The sequence below is a fragment of the Grammomys surdaster genome, unplaced genomic scaffold (assembly GCF_004785775.1).
Source record: "Grammomys surdaster isolate TR1022 unplaced genomic scaffold, NIH_TR_1.0 125946, whole genome shotgun sequence".
Classification (NCBI taxonomy): Eukaryota; Metazoa; Chordata; class Mammalia; order Rodentia; family Muridae; genus Grammomys; species Grammomys surdaster.
The window spans coordinates 613,296-631,886 of record NW_021620768.1 but is presented as its reverse complement, the minus strand read 5'-3'; the positions used below and the strand labels follow the sequence as shown (position 1 = coordinate 631,886).

At 43.8% G+C, this 18,591-nt stretch overlaps 1 protein-coding gene across 1 annotated transcript; it reads left to right on the top strand.

Annotated features, from left to right (window-relative positions):
• Positions 1–1,145: 1,145 nt before the first annotated feature.
• Positions 1,146–14,527, top strand: LOC114609069 (Fc receptor-like protein 2). Its single transcript, XM_028753313.1, has 8 exons — positions 1,146–1,296; positions 2,569–2,589; positions 5,356–5,622; positions 5,939–6,220; positions 7,439–7,747; positions 8,119–8,397; positions 12,840–13,163; positions 14,178–14,527. The coding sequence occupies exons 1-8, from the start codon at positions 1,266–1,268 to the stop codon at positions 14,195–14,197; spliced, it is 1,533 nt and encodes a 510-aa protein (XP_028609146.1). The 5' UTR covers positions 1,146–1,265; the 3' UTR covers positions 14,198–14,527.
• Positions 14,528–18,591: the final 4,064 nt, after the last annotated feature.

Here is an 18,591-nt window from a genome sequence, read left to right as displayed (position 1 = left end):
TGATCCTGCTGACTTGTGCCTGTTCGGCTGAGGCCTGGCTGTCTTTTAGGTTGTGCCATTGCTGCTGATTCGTGTTTGCTATCTTGACTTTAAAACTGGACTGCTGGTATATTCGTAAAATATCTGTGAGTGGATCAACCTGCTGCTGCCAACCTATAAACTAAATTACTGAAGGAAGGAAGGCGTTTATTTCAGCTTACAGTTCTAGGTAAGTCCGTCATAAAGGGAAGTCAAGGCAGGATCTGGAGTCAGGAACTAAAGCAGAAGCCATGGTGGAATAGTGCTTAGTGGCTTGTTCCCCGTGGCTTACTAAACCTGTTTTCTTATACAGTCCAATACTCCCTGCCCAGGAGTGGTACGACTCCCTGTGACCTCCACCCCCTCATTAAACATTGATCAAGACAATGCACTATCGCCTTGCCTACAGACATCTCTTGTAGAAGCATTTTCTCAGTCAAGAGTCCCCCTTCACAGACAACTGTTGCTTGTGTCAATTGACACAAGCCAGCCAGCACAGCTAGTTATGCAACACCCACCAGCCTGCACCTATGCCTTTCCACATTATTTGGAGCGAAAGATGAATCTTTCCTATGTGAATCAAGGCCCTTCAGACCACTCTACTACGGTTCAGAGATAAACCCAGTAGCCATACTGTGTCCATACTGCTTCTTCATTCCTACTTGTAGCTGACTAAAACATCTCCTGAACAGGGAGTTTTGAGCAGGAAATGTACCTTCTAGGTACCTAGAGCATGCATACCACCCAACGATAACATGTTAAACCTATCATCATTTCTTACAAGTTCCCATTTTTCTACCACCTAGTCTGGACTGACCTCTGGACAGGAGTCAATCCAGCACTGGCAATAGTGCTGCTTAGTAGGGCACTAAGTTGAGTACTAAGAGGAAATTTAAATTTTGAAAACTACCGAGAACCTGATTTGAATTTCAGTGGGCCCCAAACTTAGTATTCTCTGCAAAGTCAAGTGCAATGGAGAGCATATCTACAAAACGAAGGCGTCCTACGCAGGAAGAATCATCACACCAGCGTGCAAGTATCTAAGCAAGTCTGTAAAGAGGAAGGACAGTTGCTTTTGCAGCAGGTTGGGGTATGGACTGATTGACAGACAACTTTGCCACTTCCCTTTTTTCTATTTCAGTTAAGATCCCTGCTGAAGCACAGTGTTCTATCCCAGATCCATGGTCCATCTGCCCTAAGGACTTGAGCTGCACCTGTCTCGAAGGGAGCTTCTTGACTTTAGTCTCATGCTGCTGTGTGCACTGCTTCTGGTCTTTGGTAGGTAGGATGCTGAAAAGGCCTGGGGTGGTGCCAGGGTAGGACTACCTCTGCTTGGGCAACCCTAGACACTCTTCCTGAGCATATGTCTCTCTGTTGGGGTGGTAGCACTGGGTTTCTTCTTCTGATCCAGTAATAGCAGGTATAATACAAATGAGAACTGAGCAAAGCAGGGTTCCCAGGAAAAGGAAAACTCTCTCTCTCTCTCTCTCTCTCTCTCTCTCTCTCTCTCTCTCTCTGTGTGTGTGTGTGTGTGTGTGTGTGTGTGTGTGTGTGTCCCCTTACTTAAGGCTGGTGATTTGTCTCTATTATTTCTGTTTGATCTCTAGGAAAACAGTAAATTTCCATTAAAAGGGCTTCAGAGGTGGTTTCTGATAGAGTGAACACATGCACAGCCCACACAAATCTTACACCCCAAGGCCCAGACTTCAGGCTTCACCATTTTTGGCTGAAGTCATATCTTCATACATTTAGACACTTCATAGACCTCAAGCCTGGCTGACCATAGTTGATATCATAGGCTGTGACTATAGATGTGACTCTCTTACACTGCCCCACAGACAGTAGTAGGTCTAGAATGCAGGAAGGAAGAGGACTAATCTCAGTGAAATATGCGCAGACCCTCTGTTTCTTCTGTGGATATTCCTAGCACCTAGCACAGGTTGTCCCTGTGTAGATAATTTCTCTTAAGCAAAATAGTCTAGACAGTTTCAAGGTGGAGCCCCCAAAATGGCTATCCAGTACCAAGTGGTGAGCCCTAAAACCATATATATACAAGTAACATATGGATTGAGCAGGTTGAATTATATATAGATGTGTGTGTAACACACATACACACACATATGTTATAAATTTGAAAAAGAGTTGGGGAGAGGGAATGGAAGGGAGAAAATGACGTAATTATATTTTAATTTTAAAAAACGTTTAAATTAAAAAGGTAGGAGGGGAGAAGTTCTTGAAGTTCTTGAAAATTTGCTTGTGAAAGACAAACTCCCGGGAATGGACAAGAACAGGTTTTAATGTGCTTGGAATCATAAAAAATGAATCCTGAATCCCATTCTTATGTTGTTTGTGAATGAAAGAAGGAAGGAAGAAGAGAAAGATGGAGGGGAAAGATAGAGGAAATGAAGGAGGGAAGATGAAAGGAAAGGGGGAGGGGGAAGAAGCAGAAAGGAAAAGAGAGGGAAGTGCTTGGGAGTCCTCAGAGGGTTAGAACCTTTTAAAAAGTCTAAAGACCTCGGTCCTGTGTAATCTCTCTCTGTTCCCTTGCAGCTCCTGTTGGAGTCCAGTCGGGTGAGCAAGTCTTCTCTTTGTTCCTTTAGATCTCTGGACCTCACTCTCTTGGGCATGGGATGTTCTGCCTAGTGAAGTATCTTAGCAAAAGGTAACAGAAGGGATCCTTACCAGAGTAGGGTGAAGAGAGAGGCAAGATTGGGACACCTCACTCCTCACACTTAGTCAGCAGGGGCAGGGTATACCACAACCTCTGTTTTGTTAGCTATTGCTGGATAGGAAGAAGACCACGTCTTGACTCTCTCTTGAGGCAATGAATTATTTCCCCATTGCTGCTGACCTGGCAGACAGGAAAGGGAATAACTACAAAGGGAAAACCTTCTGTGTAGTCACTGAGGGAAAGATTCTCATGCCCACTGCAAACGGCGATTGAGAATATATTTATAGCAGAGAGGCAGCAAGAGGCAGAGGAGTTGCTCTGCAGAAGGCAAGGATACCCTTAGGTCCCCTATTGGGACAGAAATAATCCAATGCCTAATGTGCTTTCCCTTTCTTATTGGAATTTTAATATAATGAAATTAAGAAAACCACTTAGTTTCATGGCAGCCTGGGAAATTATACTTTCTTCCTTGCTTAAGCCTTTGAGAACACATTCATCCTACAGTGTGGAGAGGAGATGATATTTGTGTGCCTAAGGTTTGTAATTTTAAACAAGAATGTTTTAAAATTACTTAGTAGGGGTGGTCTCTAGAGCAACCTCATGGGATCCAGTGAGCTCTCAGAAATTATTGCAAAAGTGTATACAGATGCATAGTTGTGGACACACTGAGGAAATACAGCTCTAAGTAAGATCTCAAAACTGAAGACCACTAACCCAAGGGTCTTACAGTTAAATCCTTAATTCCATCTCAGGGAAAACTGTTACAATGTTTCTCTGTCTCCTTGACTGTCCATCATTCTCAATTTGGCCTCATAAACTTCTCAAATAGTTCTTTAATCAAACTGACTTTATTTTTAACATAGTCACAGGAAAATATTAGCCAGCCTCACCACGTAAGGAAAAGAAAACTGGCCTCCCATCACTTCTTTATCAACCTTTGTGCCCTGGCGTCTATCTCTATATCCGTTATCTTTCGAAGCCAGTAAAAGCTGCACGGAAGGTACCTTTGCTTGGCTGCTCACTTTGTCCCATTGAAGGCATCTGAGTGAGCAGCTCAAACTCAATAAAGATACAGAGGTGTAGAGTGATACATGTGAACAATGAAACTACATACATAAACCGAACGTCCTGGAGGATGAGAAGGTGAACTGAGGATTTAATCCAGTGCTAGAGAGCTGGTCTGGGTACAATGTGCAGGGTCCCAGATTTGATTCCCAGCATCTTCAAAAAAATAAAGGAAGGAAGGAAGAATTGATAAATAGTCATTGGAGATAGTCATCTTTATGAGACGTGCTTTCGTGTGACTTATGCTTTAGGAAGTTCTCACTGTTCCTCATCTACACCTTATAGGTGTCGCTCTAGGGTCTGAGGGCCTTACCCTTTTCCTCCTGAGACAGGCCCTTGGGAGGCAGAAGGACGAGCTGGACAGGTGCTAACCATGGAGTTAGTACTATATCTTTCCCCCTGTGCTGCGTTCCTCATACTGGGAAGCATCTTGTTTCACTCTGAACAGGAGTGACGCTCTGTGATGAAGGGCCGTGTTCAGAGCAGGGTCTGGCCTTTTTATCAGAGCAACAGACATTTGACATGCTAACTCCCCAGTGCACTGAAACTCCAATCTGGCATTTGAAGCTGAATTTCTAGCTCTTTGCAGGCTGAAATCTTTCTGTGGGAAGGTGGAGGTTGTGGGGTGGACTGCCGGAGCATCATGCTGGCGAGCTCTTCTCTCTTCAGAGATGTCTACAGGATCCTTTCTTTTTTGTGTTTTCTCCTGCTATAGCAGATCCAAAACACCTGAGCTATTCCTTAGCTCCCGGATGGCACTGTCCCCTAGGGGAAGCACTGGCCCGAATAAGTAGAGGCCCCGCTCCTTCTTTGTGGGGACCCTACAGGGCCAAAGCAGGACAAGGATTTGCAGACACCTCTGAAAGAGGTTTTAGTAGACTCCAGAGACTGGAAATGTAGGTTCCAGAGCTTGTGCCTGTGACCACACTGGTTTTATCAAGGAAGAATAGCGTGTAAGTGAAGGACTTTGAGTTTATTGTGTTACTCAGCAAGGTTTCCAAAGCATGAGACAAGCAGAGGGGGTTGATTGTGGCTGCCATGTGGGATCTGAGGCCGTATCAATAGACATAAGGAGATGCAAGTGGAGTCTTCTAGAAGGGGGAAGAGGAGTCCTGAGGCTCAGGCCCAGGATCTAATATGTGCTCAGTAAGTACCCTACCACTAAGCTGTCTACGCCCAGCCCTGTTTACTGCGTACTGTGAGTCATAGTCTTGCTAAATCACCCACGCTGGACCTAAACTTAATCTGTAGCTTTGGATCTGTGACCTCCCTGCCTCAACCTCATGCATAGCTGTAATTCCATACCTGTACTATCTCAATTAGCTAGTGGATTCATTTTTAAATCTGTGGTTAGTACAGCTGTTGGAAATTGGGAAAATAGCATAAAATCTATTAACATGCATACAAGATGCATGCTTGAAAAAAAATATCATCCAGTGAAGTAGAGCTCACTCCACTGAGCCAGAAAGTTAGCAAAGCTAGTGGGGCCCCAGGTAGCGGTGGGTCATCAGCTTCTAGATACATGTAGAGGCTCTGCCTTCTCGGGAGTATCGGGGGTGGGGTCCATGTTGTCACTGTCTGTACCTTTGTTTCCTTTTCAGACTGGTTGAGCATCAGCATACCACACCGTGCTTATGAAGGAGACCGAGTAGTTATAAGCTGCACAGGGCAAAATAATGGTGACATAAAGAGACTGAAGTACTTCAAGAATGGATATCACATAGAAACTTACAGCAGTGCTTCAAGCTACATCATTGAGAATGCAAGATCCAGTGACAGCGGCTCCTATTCCTGTAAGGCAGATAGGAAATTGTTCCTATTTATAGATGTAACAGAAGAAACGGGATCTAAGTGGCTTAATGTACAAGGTAAGGGGTCATTCTTCAAGTGGCCATGTCTAGGAAAGAGAGTGCTGGGTAGGAGAGCCAGGAAACCCAGCACAGAGTTTTGGAATTTAAATGTGGTTGCTCTGGCCCGTACGTGTACTTTAAGTACTTCCTAGCCAGTCCTGTCAGAAGGTAACAGCATCACTAGCTGACATTGCTGTTAACCAGGGATGGATAAATGGTAGTAGGTAGTCTGTTCTGAAGTATGGGTATGTGTGTCTTACTCTTTAGGCACTTCTGGAGAACTGTAGAGTCTACTACTAACAGGCGGTCTCTTCTAATTCTGTCTTCCCTCCAGAGCTGTTTCCGGCACCTGGGCTGACAGCCAGCCCTCTGCAGCCCATAGAGGGGAGTTCAGTGACCCTGTCCTGCAACACCTGGCTCCCTTCAGACAGGGCAACGACCCAGTTACACTATTCCTTCTTCAAAGATGGCCACACTTTGCAGTCGGGCTGGACCTCATCAAAATTTACAATCTCAGCAATATCGAAGGAAAACTCGGGAAATTACTGGTGTGAAGTAATGACTGCCTCTCGCAGTGTCTCAAAGCAGAGTCACCGGTCCTACATAGATGTGGAGAGTGAGCATCTATGGGTTGGGCTGATGGGGCTGAGTCAGCCAGGGAGAGCAGGGCACCAGCCAGCCTGCAGGCTCCTCCTTATTCCTGAGAGTAGAAGACATCATGGTTCACCAGAACTCTTGACTGCTAGTTTCTGTAGGGGCATAATTTCCCAATGACTTTGCTCTACCTTTCAGAAAAGAGGCAATAGGAACTTTACTCAACTAAAAGGTCATTGAAGTCCAGCCTCTATCTATGAGGAGAGACCGCCTCACCCCCAGTTAGGAGGTCATACAATGAAGGCACAAATAATAATATCTGAAATGACAGTAACAATTTTTAACTTGTAAAAAGAATTACTATATTCCAGAGCTCAGCTAAAGTTGTTGTGATGCCCTGCACTCTCTCTGACTTTTACAAATATCTGCAGAAGAGAAGACAGGAGGATTTGCTGTGTGCAAGATGTTCCTCGGAGAAGCTGGACATTTTGTCCTCATGGTGGCCTGTGAAATCGTTTTATGAGTAGTGCCTGTAAAGTGGGTACTATTAGTCTCCCCATTTTACAGACTAGGAAACCCAAAGCAAAGAGCTGATAGAGACTTGCCTAAGGAAACCCAGCACAGAGTTTTGGAATTTAAATGTGGTTGCTCTGGCCCTTACGTGTACTTTAAGTACTTCCGAGCCAGTCCTGTCAGAAGATAACAGCATCACTAGCTGACATTGGTGAATGATGCTGGTCGGAGACTGCTTTGTGTGTGTGTCTCAGCCAATCTCCATGAGAACTCTCTGAGGTTACTATGATCATCCAAATGCTATTGAGAAAAACGAAGGATTAGAGACACTGAATTACTCAGATTCTGCAGCTATTAAATGGCAGAACTTAATTGTTACTCTGGTCAGAACCCCCCCCCTTTTTTTAAATGAGATTCCAGTATCTCTCTCTTATTGCCTAAAGTTCACAAGGTCAAGAGAGGGCAGAACTCTGAGGGATGTGGTCATGAGTGTGGGTAGGGAAAAGTTCAGAAGTATCAAATAGGATTGTTACTGAGCTTCGGATTGCAGAGTGGTCCTGTGCAATGCCCCTAAGTACGTGTCATTCCCATGAAAAACACTCAGGCAAGCAGGGTGAACTCTCAACTCCAAATACATACCTGCCATAATTCCCAGAAGGTGATGCTGGACCCTGCCTGTCTTGGATTTCCCTACCTGGTCTTTAACAATTATCTTCTGTTCACACAGGGATCCCTGTATCTCAAGTCTCCATGGAGATCCAGCCTTCAAGGGGTCGGGGAGTTGAAGGGGAGCCACTGGTCGTTGAAGGGGAGCCACTGGTCCTTGCTTGTTCTGTGGCTAAAGGCACGGGACTAATCACGTTCTCCTGGCACAGGCAGGACACTAAGGAAAGTGTGGGAAGGAAAAGTCAGCACTCCCAGAGAGTGGAGCTGGAAATCCCTGCTATCAGGGAAAGTCACGCTGGGGGATACTACTGCACAGCAGACAACAACTATGGCCTTGTCCAGAGCGCAGTAGTGAATATCACCGTGAAAGGTGAGTAGCAACTCCAATCCGAGTCAACGGCTCCCAGCTGGGAAAAAATGTTCAGGACAAGGTATAAAGACTGCAAGAAGAGGCTGGGAAGCTGTCTGAACACCTCAGGGTCTTTGGTTGGTGGGTGTCAAAGTGACAACAGTTGCACATGGAGATGGAACAGGAGGCAGATAGTGTGGGGTAACCAAAGGCATGCTCTCCAGAAATCTTCCTCAGTATGTAAGCGCTCTGCCAGAACCTCCCTGGATGGTTAGATCAAGCAGGGAGACCTTAGGAAAGAATGCACGGGGCTGGAGTGGGGAAGTTTGGGTGAAAACAAGGTAGGCTATGAGTCCCAGGATTCCCTCTGAGTGCTCTCTCTGTGCTCTCAGTTCCAGTGTCGGACCCTCTCCTCTCCATCAGTGTTCCTGGGGTCGGACCCTTCATCGGGGATGTGGTGGAGCTTCACTGTGAAGACAAGAGAGCGTCTCCTCCTGTTCTGTACTGGTTTTATCATGAAAATATCACTCTGGCAAACACCTCCGCACCTTTTGGAGGAAGAGCATCCTTTCATCTCTCTCTGACTGCAGGGCATTCTGGGAACTACTCCTGTAAAGCTGACAATGGCTGGGGGACCAAGCGCAGTGAGGTGATAACAATCGATGTCACAGGTAAGACAATTTAATGTCCCATTCCAGGGTGCAGCTTGCATTATGCCGAGCCATGCTTTCTTCCTCTCCTTGTACTCTCCCACCCTTCAGGAAAGCGGAGCTCCACTTGAGGACCGTCTTTACACCGAGGAGTGCTCTTCAGTCTTAACAGCAGCATCATTGTCCACTGTTTGGTCTTCCTGTCTGCTTTTCATTTAATCATGTATGTGTAAAACTAGGGATCTGACCAGAGTAGTGGGTGGGCTAGGTAAAGCATGGAGAGAGAAGGCAGATGTCCTCAGAGCTCCCAGAGGCTCACTCAGAGTGACTAGGGAGCTTCCAGTAGCCCTTGTAGTTAAGAAAAAAAAAAATCGAGCTACAAACAAAGCATATGTTGAGATTTAACTTTTTATTTAGACGGTATCTCTTAATTTCCATAGCAATGTAATTATTACACAAACAAAGAAATAAGATTTAAATTAAGCAGTTTGTCCAAGGTTACTTATTTGGCGTATCATGAACAGGTACAAAAAATGGAACTGAAAGTTAGGGCAGCCAGAGCCAAGAAGCTTTGTACTTTGCCACTGTGTGACTAGGTCTGGATGGTAGTGTGATCTTTTTTTTTTCTTTTCTTTAATCCATTATTGAAGAGAATTTTTTCATGAGTTATAATATGGACCAGTTACTGAGCTTCCCTTATAAGCTCATCTTAGTCATCCTGGGCAGTAACTTTACATGACTTGCTCATGTTATATTTCAGATGTTTGCATCTGTTTATTTAGTGCTAGCTATCAAAACCAGAGTTTCAAGTGTGCTAAGCATATGCTTTTCAACCCCCTGCATCCTATTAACACATGAGTGTTTGTTTTTCTTTGCCAGGGATAGCTTAGCTTCATAAGAATGGTCTCAGGGAGCATCCACAAATTTTGTGTTCAGAAATTTAAAACATTTAGATTATCTACTACTTGAAGTCTTTGCAACTAGCCCAAGAGTCTTGGAGACCAGCAGACAGTTACATATACTGTTAAATCTTTTTTGTTAATTGGCCTTTCCAATTATAAAAATTATTTTTATTTTTTTATTTATTTTTATTTTTATTTTTTAGGGTTTTTTTTTTCAGACAGAGTTTCTCTGTGTAGCCCTGGCTGTCCTGGAACTCACTCTGTAGACTAGGCTGGCCTCGAACTCAGAAATCCACCTGCCTCTGCCTCCCAAGTATTAAAGGCGTGTACCACCACTGCCCGGCTAAAAATTATTTTTAAACAATCTTTTATTATGTGGCTACTATTATCAGGCTTGGAGATGGCTGAGTGGGTAAGATCACTTACTGCACATGTATGCGGTTCCTGTGTTTGGATCCTCAGAGCCCACCTGAATATGGCTATTTGGGAAGTGGGCACAGAAGGACTGCAGGGTTTTACTGACTAGCAATTGAGAAATGCTGAGGTCCAGTTCTGTGCAAGAGCCTGTCTCCAGAGAATAAGGCAGAGAGAGTTGAAGGAGGCTACCCGGCATCCTCCTCTGCCTCCCTCAGCAAGCATACACTGTACGCACGTGTGTGCCTCATTCAGCTGCCCCACAACCATTTCTGTACTCCACCCCCGCCCCCATGAACAAATTAGGAAAATCTAGATTTTCAAACTTATCATAGATCCTTGAGCACTATATCTCATATTTAGTTTCCAGTGTGTGACTGTGCTCTCTCCCCATTTCTAAAGTACCTGGATGGCCCCTTTTCACCACCAGATTTATCTGAGGTCTTTCTGTTGTATTTTTGAAAATTCTGGATTTGTGTTGTTGTTGTTGTTGGGATTTTTTGTTTGTCTGTTTGTTTGTTTTTTACTTTTAAGTCCATATTAATTTACTATTTCATTTGTTTGTATTTTTTTGATTTTTGACTCAACTCCATAATTATTTTACTATTTCAAAATATTTTTCTAATTCATTTACATACCTGCTATATTTTTTCTTTCTTATAGTTCACATTGTTCTTTAATTTCTTTTTTTATTTTTTTATTTTTTGGTTTCTCGAGACAGGGTTTCTCTGTATAGCCCTGGCTGTCTTGGAACTCACTCTGTAGACCAGGCTGGCCTCGAACTCAGAAATCCGCCTGCCTCTGCCTCCCAAGTGCTGGGATTAAAGGTGTGCGCCACCAGCGCCGGGCTCTGTTCTTTAGTTTCTTGCATAATTCTTTCTCATCTTTTTGGTTTTTTAACAAATATATTTAAAACTGTTTTCCTTCAAGTACTACTTTTCTCTTTTATTTCAAAAGTTCTGATATATAATGCCTTCGCTTGCTTATTGTCTACAATTTGTGTAACAAGGGTTCTCAATTCTTTTATAAAAAGAACTTAGAATTTCTTATAAATTAACTTTGTATCAATCCTTTATTATTACTTTCTTAGGAATTCCTTTGCTCTTGTACTCAGCATTTATTAAAATGTGGCTGCAGAATTTCACTTCAGAGAAATCACAGAAACTTTGTAGATGGTTTTGCATGCTGTCAATTTTTCTGTGGAAAAAAATAATGTCATTTTTGTTTGTGATTGGAGCATATATGGAGTCTGGATTGTTCTTCTTTAAACTACTTTTTTATTCAGTCTTACACGTCAGTCTCCATAGTGTTACATGTGTTTGGTCTCATTAATATATCAAGTTTTGGAAAATATGTTTGCTTTGCTCTGCTTTTTTTTTTTTTTTTTTTTTTTTGAGACAGGCTCTCAGTATCTCAGTATTCAGTCCACTGGCCTGGAACTTACTATAGGATGGACTCAAACTCACAGAGTTCCTCCTGCCTCCATCTCCCCAGTGCTGGGTTGATGGAAGGTGGGTACCATGCCTGCCTTAGAAAAACATTGTTATTATCTGTGCTTTTTCTGGTCTGTCTGTATTACTACTACCTATGTTGATGTCTGCCTTTTTCAGGGATCTTGCCAAAATCTGAGTTGTTGTAAGACAGCATGCAAATGATAGAAATTTCGTCTGAGTTGACCTGCCTCCTCCCATAAGTGATGCTACCAGCAAGTCAGTAGTACATGTAGTTCCCTGTGGGGTGGGATCCACAAGCTCCCTCATTTCATTCCTCCAGCTTTTTTCTCAGACAAGCAAAGTTGGCCATCAACAATGTTAATCCTGTAGCTATATTTTATCTGACAGATCTCAGAGAAGGAACAGTGATCCTGAGTTGAAGGCCTCTCTAGACTATGTAAAAGATCCTGTATCAAAAGAATATAATGATGCATGGTCGTAATCCCAACATGTATGGGAAGCTGAGTCAGGAGGATCACTGTGAGTTAAAGGCAAAAGTGGTCTTCAAAGAAAACCAGAGGTGAGGGGGAGGAGAGAGAGAGAGAGAGAGAGAGAGAGAGAGAGAGAGAGAGAGAGAGAGAGCAAGAGAGAGGGAGAAGGAGAGAGGGAGAGAGAGGTGGGAGAATCCCTTTCTAATTTCTAATACCTCCAATTTTATTTTTTAAAGAAGCCTGGGCATGGTGGGTAACAAAGGCAAGATAATTACTTGAAGTTCAAGATTAGCCTGGGAAACACAGTGGCATCTCCATCTCAATAAACTAAGTAAAAACAAAATAACAAAGTAAGTAGAAATCAGAAATTAAACAGGCACTAAAAAAAAGACGCAGAACAAACAAAACAGGCCTTTCTCCATTCTGTGTCTCAGTCTCTAGCATTGAGAAGGATTTATTTATATCCTTCCGTGTTTTTAAGATTTCTTTTTGAGCTTATGAAAAACAAACCCTGCATCTCTGTGTTTCCCAGTGTAAGCAGAAACTTTTTGTGGGGCACACTTAACTGATGTGACCTGAGATGGTGGGAAAAATGAGAGTGCAGGAAGGCTAAGCCAGACTCTAAGATCCCTCCTTTGGGAACTTCTTATCTGCCTTAGGTTCCTTTCCTGTTGCCATAACAAAAGCCCAGCAAAAGCAACTTAAGAGAAAGGTGTTTCTTTTGGCTAACAGTCCAAGGGTCATGGTTGGGAAGTCAAGGCAGCAGGTGCTTGAAGCATCTGTCACATCACATCTACACTCGTCAGAGCTGTGGATGCTGTGCGCAGTCAACTTTCTCCTTTTAATGCAGCCAGGGATCCCAGCCTAGGGAATAGTAGCACCCACAGTGGACAAATCTTCCTAGTTTGATTAACGTAATCAATAGTTCCCCATGGGCATGGCCACCAGCCAAACTAACCTAGATAATTCCTGATAGGTTGTAGTACCTAAAGACTTTTAGGTGATTCCAGATACTGTCAATCAATCGTTAACATTAACTGTAACAGTAATCCTGCTCTAAAGACCTGTGTACATGGGAGCTGCTTAAGAGCATACCTTTTTTTTTTTTGTTTTTTTTCGAGACAGGGTTTCTCTGTAAACTCCTGCCTGTCCTGGAACTCACTCTGTAGACCAGGCTGGAGCATACATATTTTTTAATGCACTTCCACCTACTCTGTTTGCAGAGCCCCCACCCAAAGTGCGTTTGGTGAATGGTCCCCACCACTGTGAAGGACGAGTAGAGGTGGAACAGGAAGGTCGCTGGGGCACTGTATGTGATGACGGCTGGGACATGAAGGATGTGGCTGTGGTGTGCCGAGAGCTGGGCTGTGGAGCAGCCCAGCACACACCTATAGCCATGCTGTATCCACCAGTAGTTGTTGATGAAGCTCTGCCTGTGCTCATTCAGGTAGCCCTGTGCAATGGCACAGAAAAGACCCTGGCTGAATGTGACCAGGTTGAAGCCTTTGACTGTGGCCATGATGAGGATGCTGGAGCTGTGTGTGAAGGTGAGTGGTGACAGAGCTGACGTGGGGCTGAGCCCCTCCTTAGGCTGCCACCTTCTGCTTTCCTTCCTCAGTAGAATGCACTTGGGGCAACACTGTCAAATAACATTAGATTGGCCCAGAGTTATGGAAAACTGTCTTGTGTGCTAGAGTTATCAGTCTTTATTAGCCATCTTAACAGATAAAACATTAGTATTCTTATGGTTGTGTTGTTGGGGCATGATGTCAAGAAAATCATTATGAAGCCGTCAATGTATACAGTTTGGGTGGTTTTTAGTCAGGATGATGATGCTTGAACTATTGTGAAGTCTCTTTGGTTCTCCTGAGCTCTTTCATTTACAACTCCATCGATCAGAACGAAGCCCTAGATTCTAATGGCAGTTCTGGAAAGACATTAGTGGTCCCAAAGTCAGGCCCAGGAATCAGGCTATAAAAGACAGATTCCAGAGTCAAAGCAAAAGGAAGAACTCTGAGGACTGTTGCAAGTTTCCACATCTCCACAGAGCCTGTGACTAGAGGGGAAGCCAGGGACACTGTCCTTCCTAGCCTCGGCCCACTGAATGCGAGAGTGGCCTTTTGCAAAAAGAATTAGAACTACAGGGCCAATGCCCATTGCAAGACATTTGGAAGGTGGTAGGTAGCTTGTTCAAGGTAGTAGAACCAGGACTAGGCTCTGTAGAGCCTGTGGGATCTACAGAGCCTTTGTACCAGCCCCAGAAGTAACAAACTTCTCTGTGGCTGATTATCTTTGCCAGTGAAGAGAGGTGTCTAGACCTCACTGAGTTGATATAAAATTAGTCTGCACATATTCAGGACCTTTGGTGAAGGTCCATGTGTAGGAAGAAGCCCTCAGGGCTGACTTGGGATGGTTTGCTGGGATGTGGGCTTCTCTGGTTCAGGCTGTCTTCAGTCTTCATTCGACTTCATATGTCTCCTCAGAAAATCTGATGCATGTGTTTGCACAGCCCTTTGTTGGGCCTCTGAATCCTGATCTCTTCTCATTCCCTCTACATGCAGTCTTACCCAGCACCTTCTGAAGATCTAGAGACCAGAGACCATCAGACCTCCAACTTTCTGCACTTGGGCCTCACAGACCTCATAGCCTCTAGCTCCCAGTGGACTTCCAGACTTCAGTTGTGACTTATCCTTCAACAGGACTTGAAACAATTATGCTCTGAAATAGTGTTATAACAGCTCCAAAGAAAGTCTGAGTCTCTGTCCCCAGAGGCCAAGCTTGGAAAAACCGTTCCCTGCCTTTCTAGTTCCTTCTAGCTATCTCCTAGGGCAGACGTAGAGGTGGCGCAAGTGAAGATCATATATGTCTGGTAGAATGTGGTCTAATAAAGCACATACAGCAAAAGAAACTCTGAGTGCGTGTTTGTTTCTTCTTGAGCTGGGAAGAAACTAGCTTTTAAAAAAATCTTTTTAAACCATTTGCTTATATTATATGTAAAGCAAACTAGGAAAAAATGATATATAGAAAAGAATAAAAATCACCAAAAGTCACACAATCATAAAGTAACTGACATTCACCAAAGGGACTATAAATAATGAATCAGTACAGATGGGTGATTTAACAATTAAATTGATTGTTTTATAAACTGCACATTATTTTAGTATCTAAATTCAATACTTTATTTGTTTGTGTGCTATTTATTTATTTATTTATTTATTTGTGTTTTTGAGACAGGTTTTCTCTGTGTAAGGCCCTGGACATCCTGGAACTTGCTCTGTAGGTCAGGCTGGCCTTGAACTCAGAAAACTGTCTTCCTCTGCTTCCCAAGTGCTGGGCTTAAGACATGTTCCACCACACCAGGCTCAACAATTTAATTTTAAGGAATTTCTAAAGAGAAATATACGTGAACAGAACTCATACATATGTGTGTTTATGCTTTCTTGAAATTATTGTAAACATTTTTACACTGGTGTTTCTTATTCTAAAATTGTATTCCCTTTTGTTTTGTTGTTTCTGTCTGTTTGTTCTCAGATGGGCCATCACTGTAGTCTAGGATAAACCTCAAACTTGTGATATAGCCAAGCATAGCCTTGAACAGAATTTCAGTTCCTCCTGCCTCTGTTCTCTAAGTGCTTGAGTTACAGGTGCATGCTATTGTCCCTGGTTTTGTGTGGTACTCTGTAACTTTAATTTTTCAAAGCCTACTTTTAATGATGATTCTTAAACACTTCATCCTCCCTTCTAGCCCACCACCCAGCAGAGGTAGTGGGAAAATGTCAGCTCCTTGCTGGCAGGTCTAGGTGAGAGGAGAGAGATCCCGACCTGCTGGGTCTCTGGGGCTGAGCAGGATGGTGAATGTCGACAGCCCCAAAGAAATACACCCGGCTGGGAGTCTTGTCGCAGTAGGAACTCAACTTTACTGTATCCGCCTCTCAATTATATAAACTCAGAGCATAGGGAGGAGTTTTGGTGGGGTGAGATGATGTAGGAGGCAGGGAAGGATGACAGAGGGTATGGGGTGACTGATAGGGCCAATGGCAAAGCTCTACATCAGCAACAGTGGGGCAGAGGCAGGGCCAAATGGGTCTTGTTGAGTCACCCTGGTACAGAAGCAACTGAGATAGGTTGTGGTAGTAATTATTTCAAACTGGCCTCCGGTCAAGCCAACTATCTAAGCTGCAGCAGTTCTGCCTAGCTCAGCCGCCGGTTCTGCCTAGCCCAGCCAAAATGTTTCTCAGCCTGAAGCCATGTGCCTGCTGCAGCTAGAACCGGCCTGCCAGAAACACCAGCCCTGCCACCCACTAGATGCCAGCATGAGAGATGGCATCTGTCAATCTTCCACGCTGTCTCTGCAAGGCAGGGCATTGCCCAGACCATTCTACCATCCATGCAGGCCCAGTAAGAGAATAAGACTCTAATTCTCATAGATTAATCAAAGGCTTTATATGTTTGATAATGATTAATAACAAGATGCCCATACAAAGAGAGTTGTATCCCAATTAGCTAACCTAATTATAAGTTTATAAGTTGTTCCCTATGAGTGCTCTCCATTCCTGTGTGGTTCTCCATCCTCCTACATCTCTGCCCTCTCTAGCTCCTCCTCTTCCTTTTTTCTCTTCCTCTCCCAGCTTCTCCTCTTTCTCTCCTTACTCCTCCCACCTTAGCTCCTCCTACAATAGGTCTCAAAACTCAAGCCAGGTTTAGGCTCTCCCACAAGGCCACAGAAACTTGAGCCAGGTTCGAGTTTGTCCACAAGGCCCAAACCAGGGCCTAAATGGGGCCCAACAGGAAAGAAAGGATACAGGGGACGTAAACCTGTTTAGAAATTTTTCTTTGGAGCAAATTCTATCCGCTTTGTCAGGAAATCAGCAGTTCAGTTCACAGGATTCAGCAGTGGCAGCTCTATCCACTCGCAAATACGTCACAGTCCAGTTTGGTAGAGTCAGTATAGCAAACACGAATCAGCAGCAGTGGCACTACCTAAGAGAGACAGCCAGGCCTCATCCAATCAGCATCGAGTCAGTGGGAGGGACCAGGACCAACAGGAACTCCTCCAAAAGTTCTGGAGGAGGAGGTTTCTCTCACTAATTTAGGCAGGAAAGAGGCCTGCCTGGAGGCTGAGAAGTAATCAAGTTATCAGAGAACTGGAATTCCTACCAGTTACCACCCCATACCAGCAAAGCAAGTAGGTGACTAAGCTACAGGAGCAAGCTGCAACAGGGTATTGTGTACACACAACCCTTCAAGTATATCAAGAATAGAGGAGCTAGTTTACAAACATGGCAGAAGATATTTCATGTGGATAGTGCTAACCAAGAACTATACTAGACAGAGAATTCTGAAGAGCACAGTTCTAATTATAGTGAAAACAGTAAGTTCATTCATCTTTCCATCCTACTCCCACCTACCTGACCACTAAGCTCAGGAAAACATATAATGGCAATACCACAAATGTCTTAATCAGTATGACATACTATCAGATACATGGTTCTAGGGAAAAAAAACAACTACTCTTGTAGATTTTCTTCTTCTGTAACAGCATTTTTATAACAGTACTTTCAAAACTAATCTTTTTAGGTTAGCAAACACAATAACAGGTTTCCTTGTGGCACTTTCATATGGATGTGTCATTATGCTTTGTTATCAACCATTCCCCTCCCCTACTGGCTTTCCCTATGCTGTCTCCTGCTAGATGGTTCTTTTCCAACCCCCATGTAGTTTCTCCATCTGCTTTTTTTTTAACCACATCATTCCATAATGCTCTCTCCTTTCACCCTCCCTCAGATCTCCCTCCAACCTCACAGTCCCTTTGTATTTTCTTGGTATAAGCGTGCTGTCTTAGTCAGGATTTCACTGTTGTGAACGGATACCATGACCAAGGCAACTCTTATAAGGACAACATTTAATTGGGATGGCTTATAGGTCAGAGGTTCACTTCATTATCACCAAGACAAGAGCATGGCAGCATCCAGGCAGGCATGGCGCAGGAGGAGCTGAGAGTTCTACATCTTCATCTGAAGGCTGCTAGCAGAATGCTGGCTTCCTGGCAGCTAGGATGAGTGTCTTAAAGCTCACACCCACAGTGACACACTTATTCCAACCAGGTTATGCCTACTCCAACAAGGCCACAACTAATAGTGCCACTCCCTAGGACAAGTATATATGAGCCTTCGCACATGTCAATCTTATTTTCTTGAATGGGAGTTGAACTTGAATGTAAAGAAACAAACTTCCCTTGATAAACATTACTTCAGTATCTTTTCCACGAATTGTTAACCCTTCCAAGGCTCAGAAAAGATGTAATATCTTTATATTCCAATCTACAACTGTCTTCATCCCACTCAATTCTCAAGCTTTGGCCATATTTATATGGCAGACACACAAATAAAAATAAAATAAACCTTTAGAAGATATTTTCACCACTAGAACTTTCTGCACAGTCAATCCATACCGACTTTTTTGCCATCAAACTTGGGAGTCACAGCCCACATTGCACATCAGGTCTGACCACCTGTCCTCTGTAGTCCACAAAAAGATCCAACTTTTTTTTTAAAGCTTTATTCAACCTGGCTACAGTGAGAAGCGAGAAAAGGAGATCTTGTGAATCCTCCAAATCAGTCCTCAGGTCCTGAAGTGAGTTTAAAGTATAAATAGGAGCCAAACATAGCAGAGCTAAGCCGTCCTGGTCAAGGTGTGGACCCGCACACCACTGACCCAGCCTTGCCTGGGCTTCAGGCTCACCCTGTAAGGTGGTCAACAAGTTGTTAGAATGGTGTGAAATCTCTTTCACATGCTCTCCCTCTGGCTGTCCCTTGTTGCTTCTCTCAGCATGAGATTTCTGGGGAAGTTACCATCTGTGTGGGATTTGTTGTTTCTATAGTCTGATAGTCAGATTGAGACACACACACACACACACACACACACACACAGAGAGAGAGAGAGAGAGAGAGAGAGAGAGAGAGAGAGAGAGAGAGA

Coding starts and splice junctions, on each gene's coding strand:
- LOC114609069 (XM_028753313.1), top strand. CDS start 1,266: ATGCTGCTGTGTGCACTGCTTCTGGTCTTTG. Junction 6,221..7,438: donor GTCCTACATAGATGTGGAGA/GTGAGCATCTAT, acceptor CTGTTCACACAG/GGATCCCTGTATCTCAAGTC. Junction 8,398..12,839: donor GATAACAATCGATGTCACAG/GTAAGACAATTT, acceptor CTCTGTTTGCAG/AGCCCCCACCCAAAGTGCGT.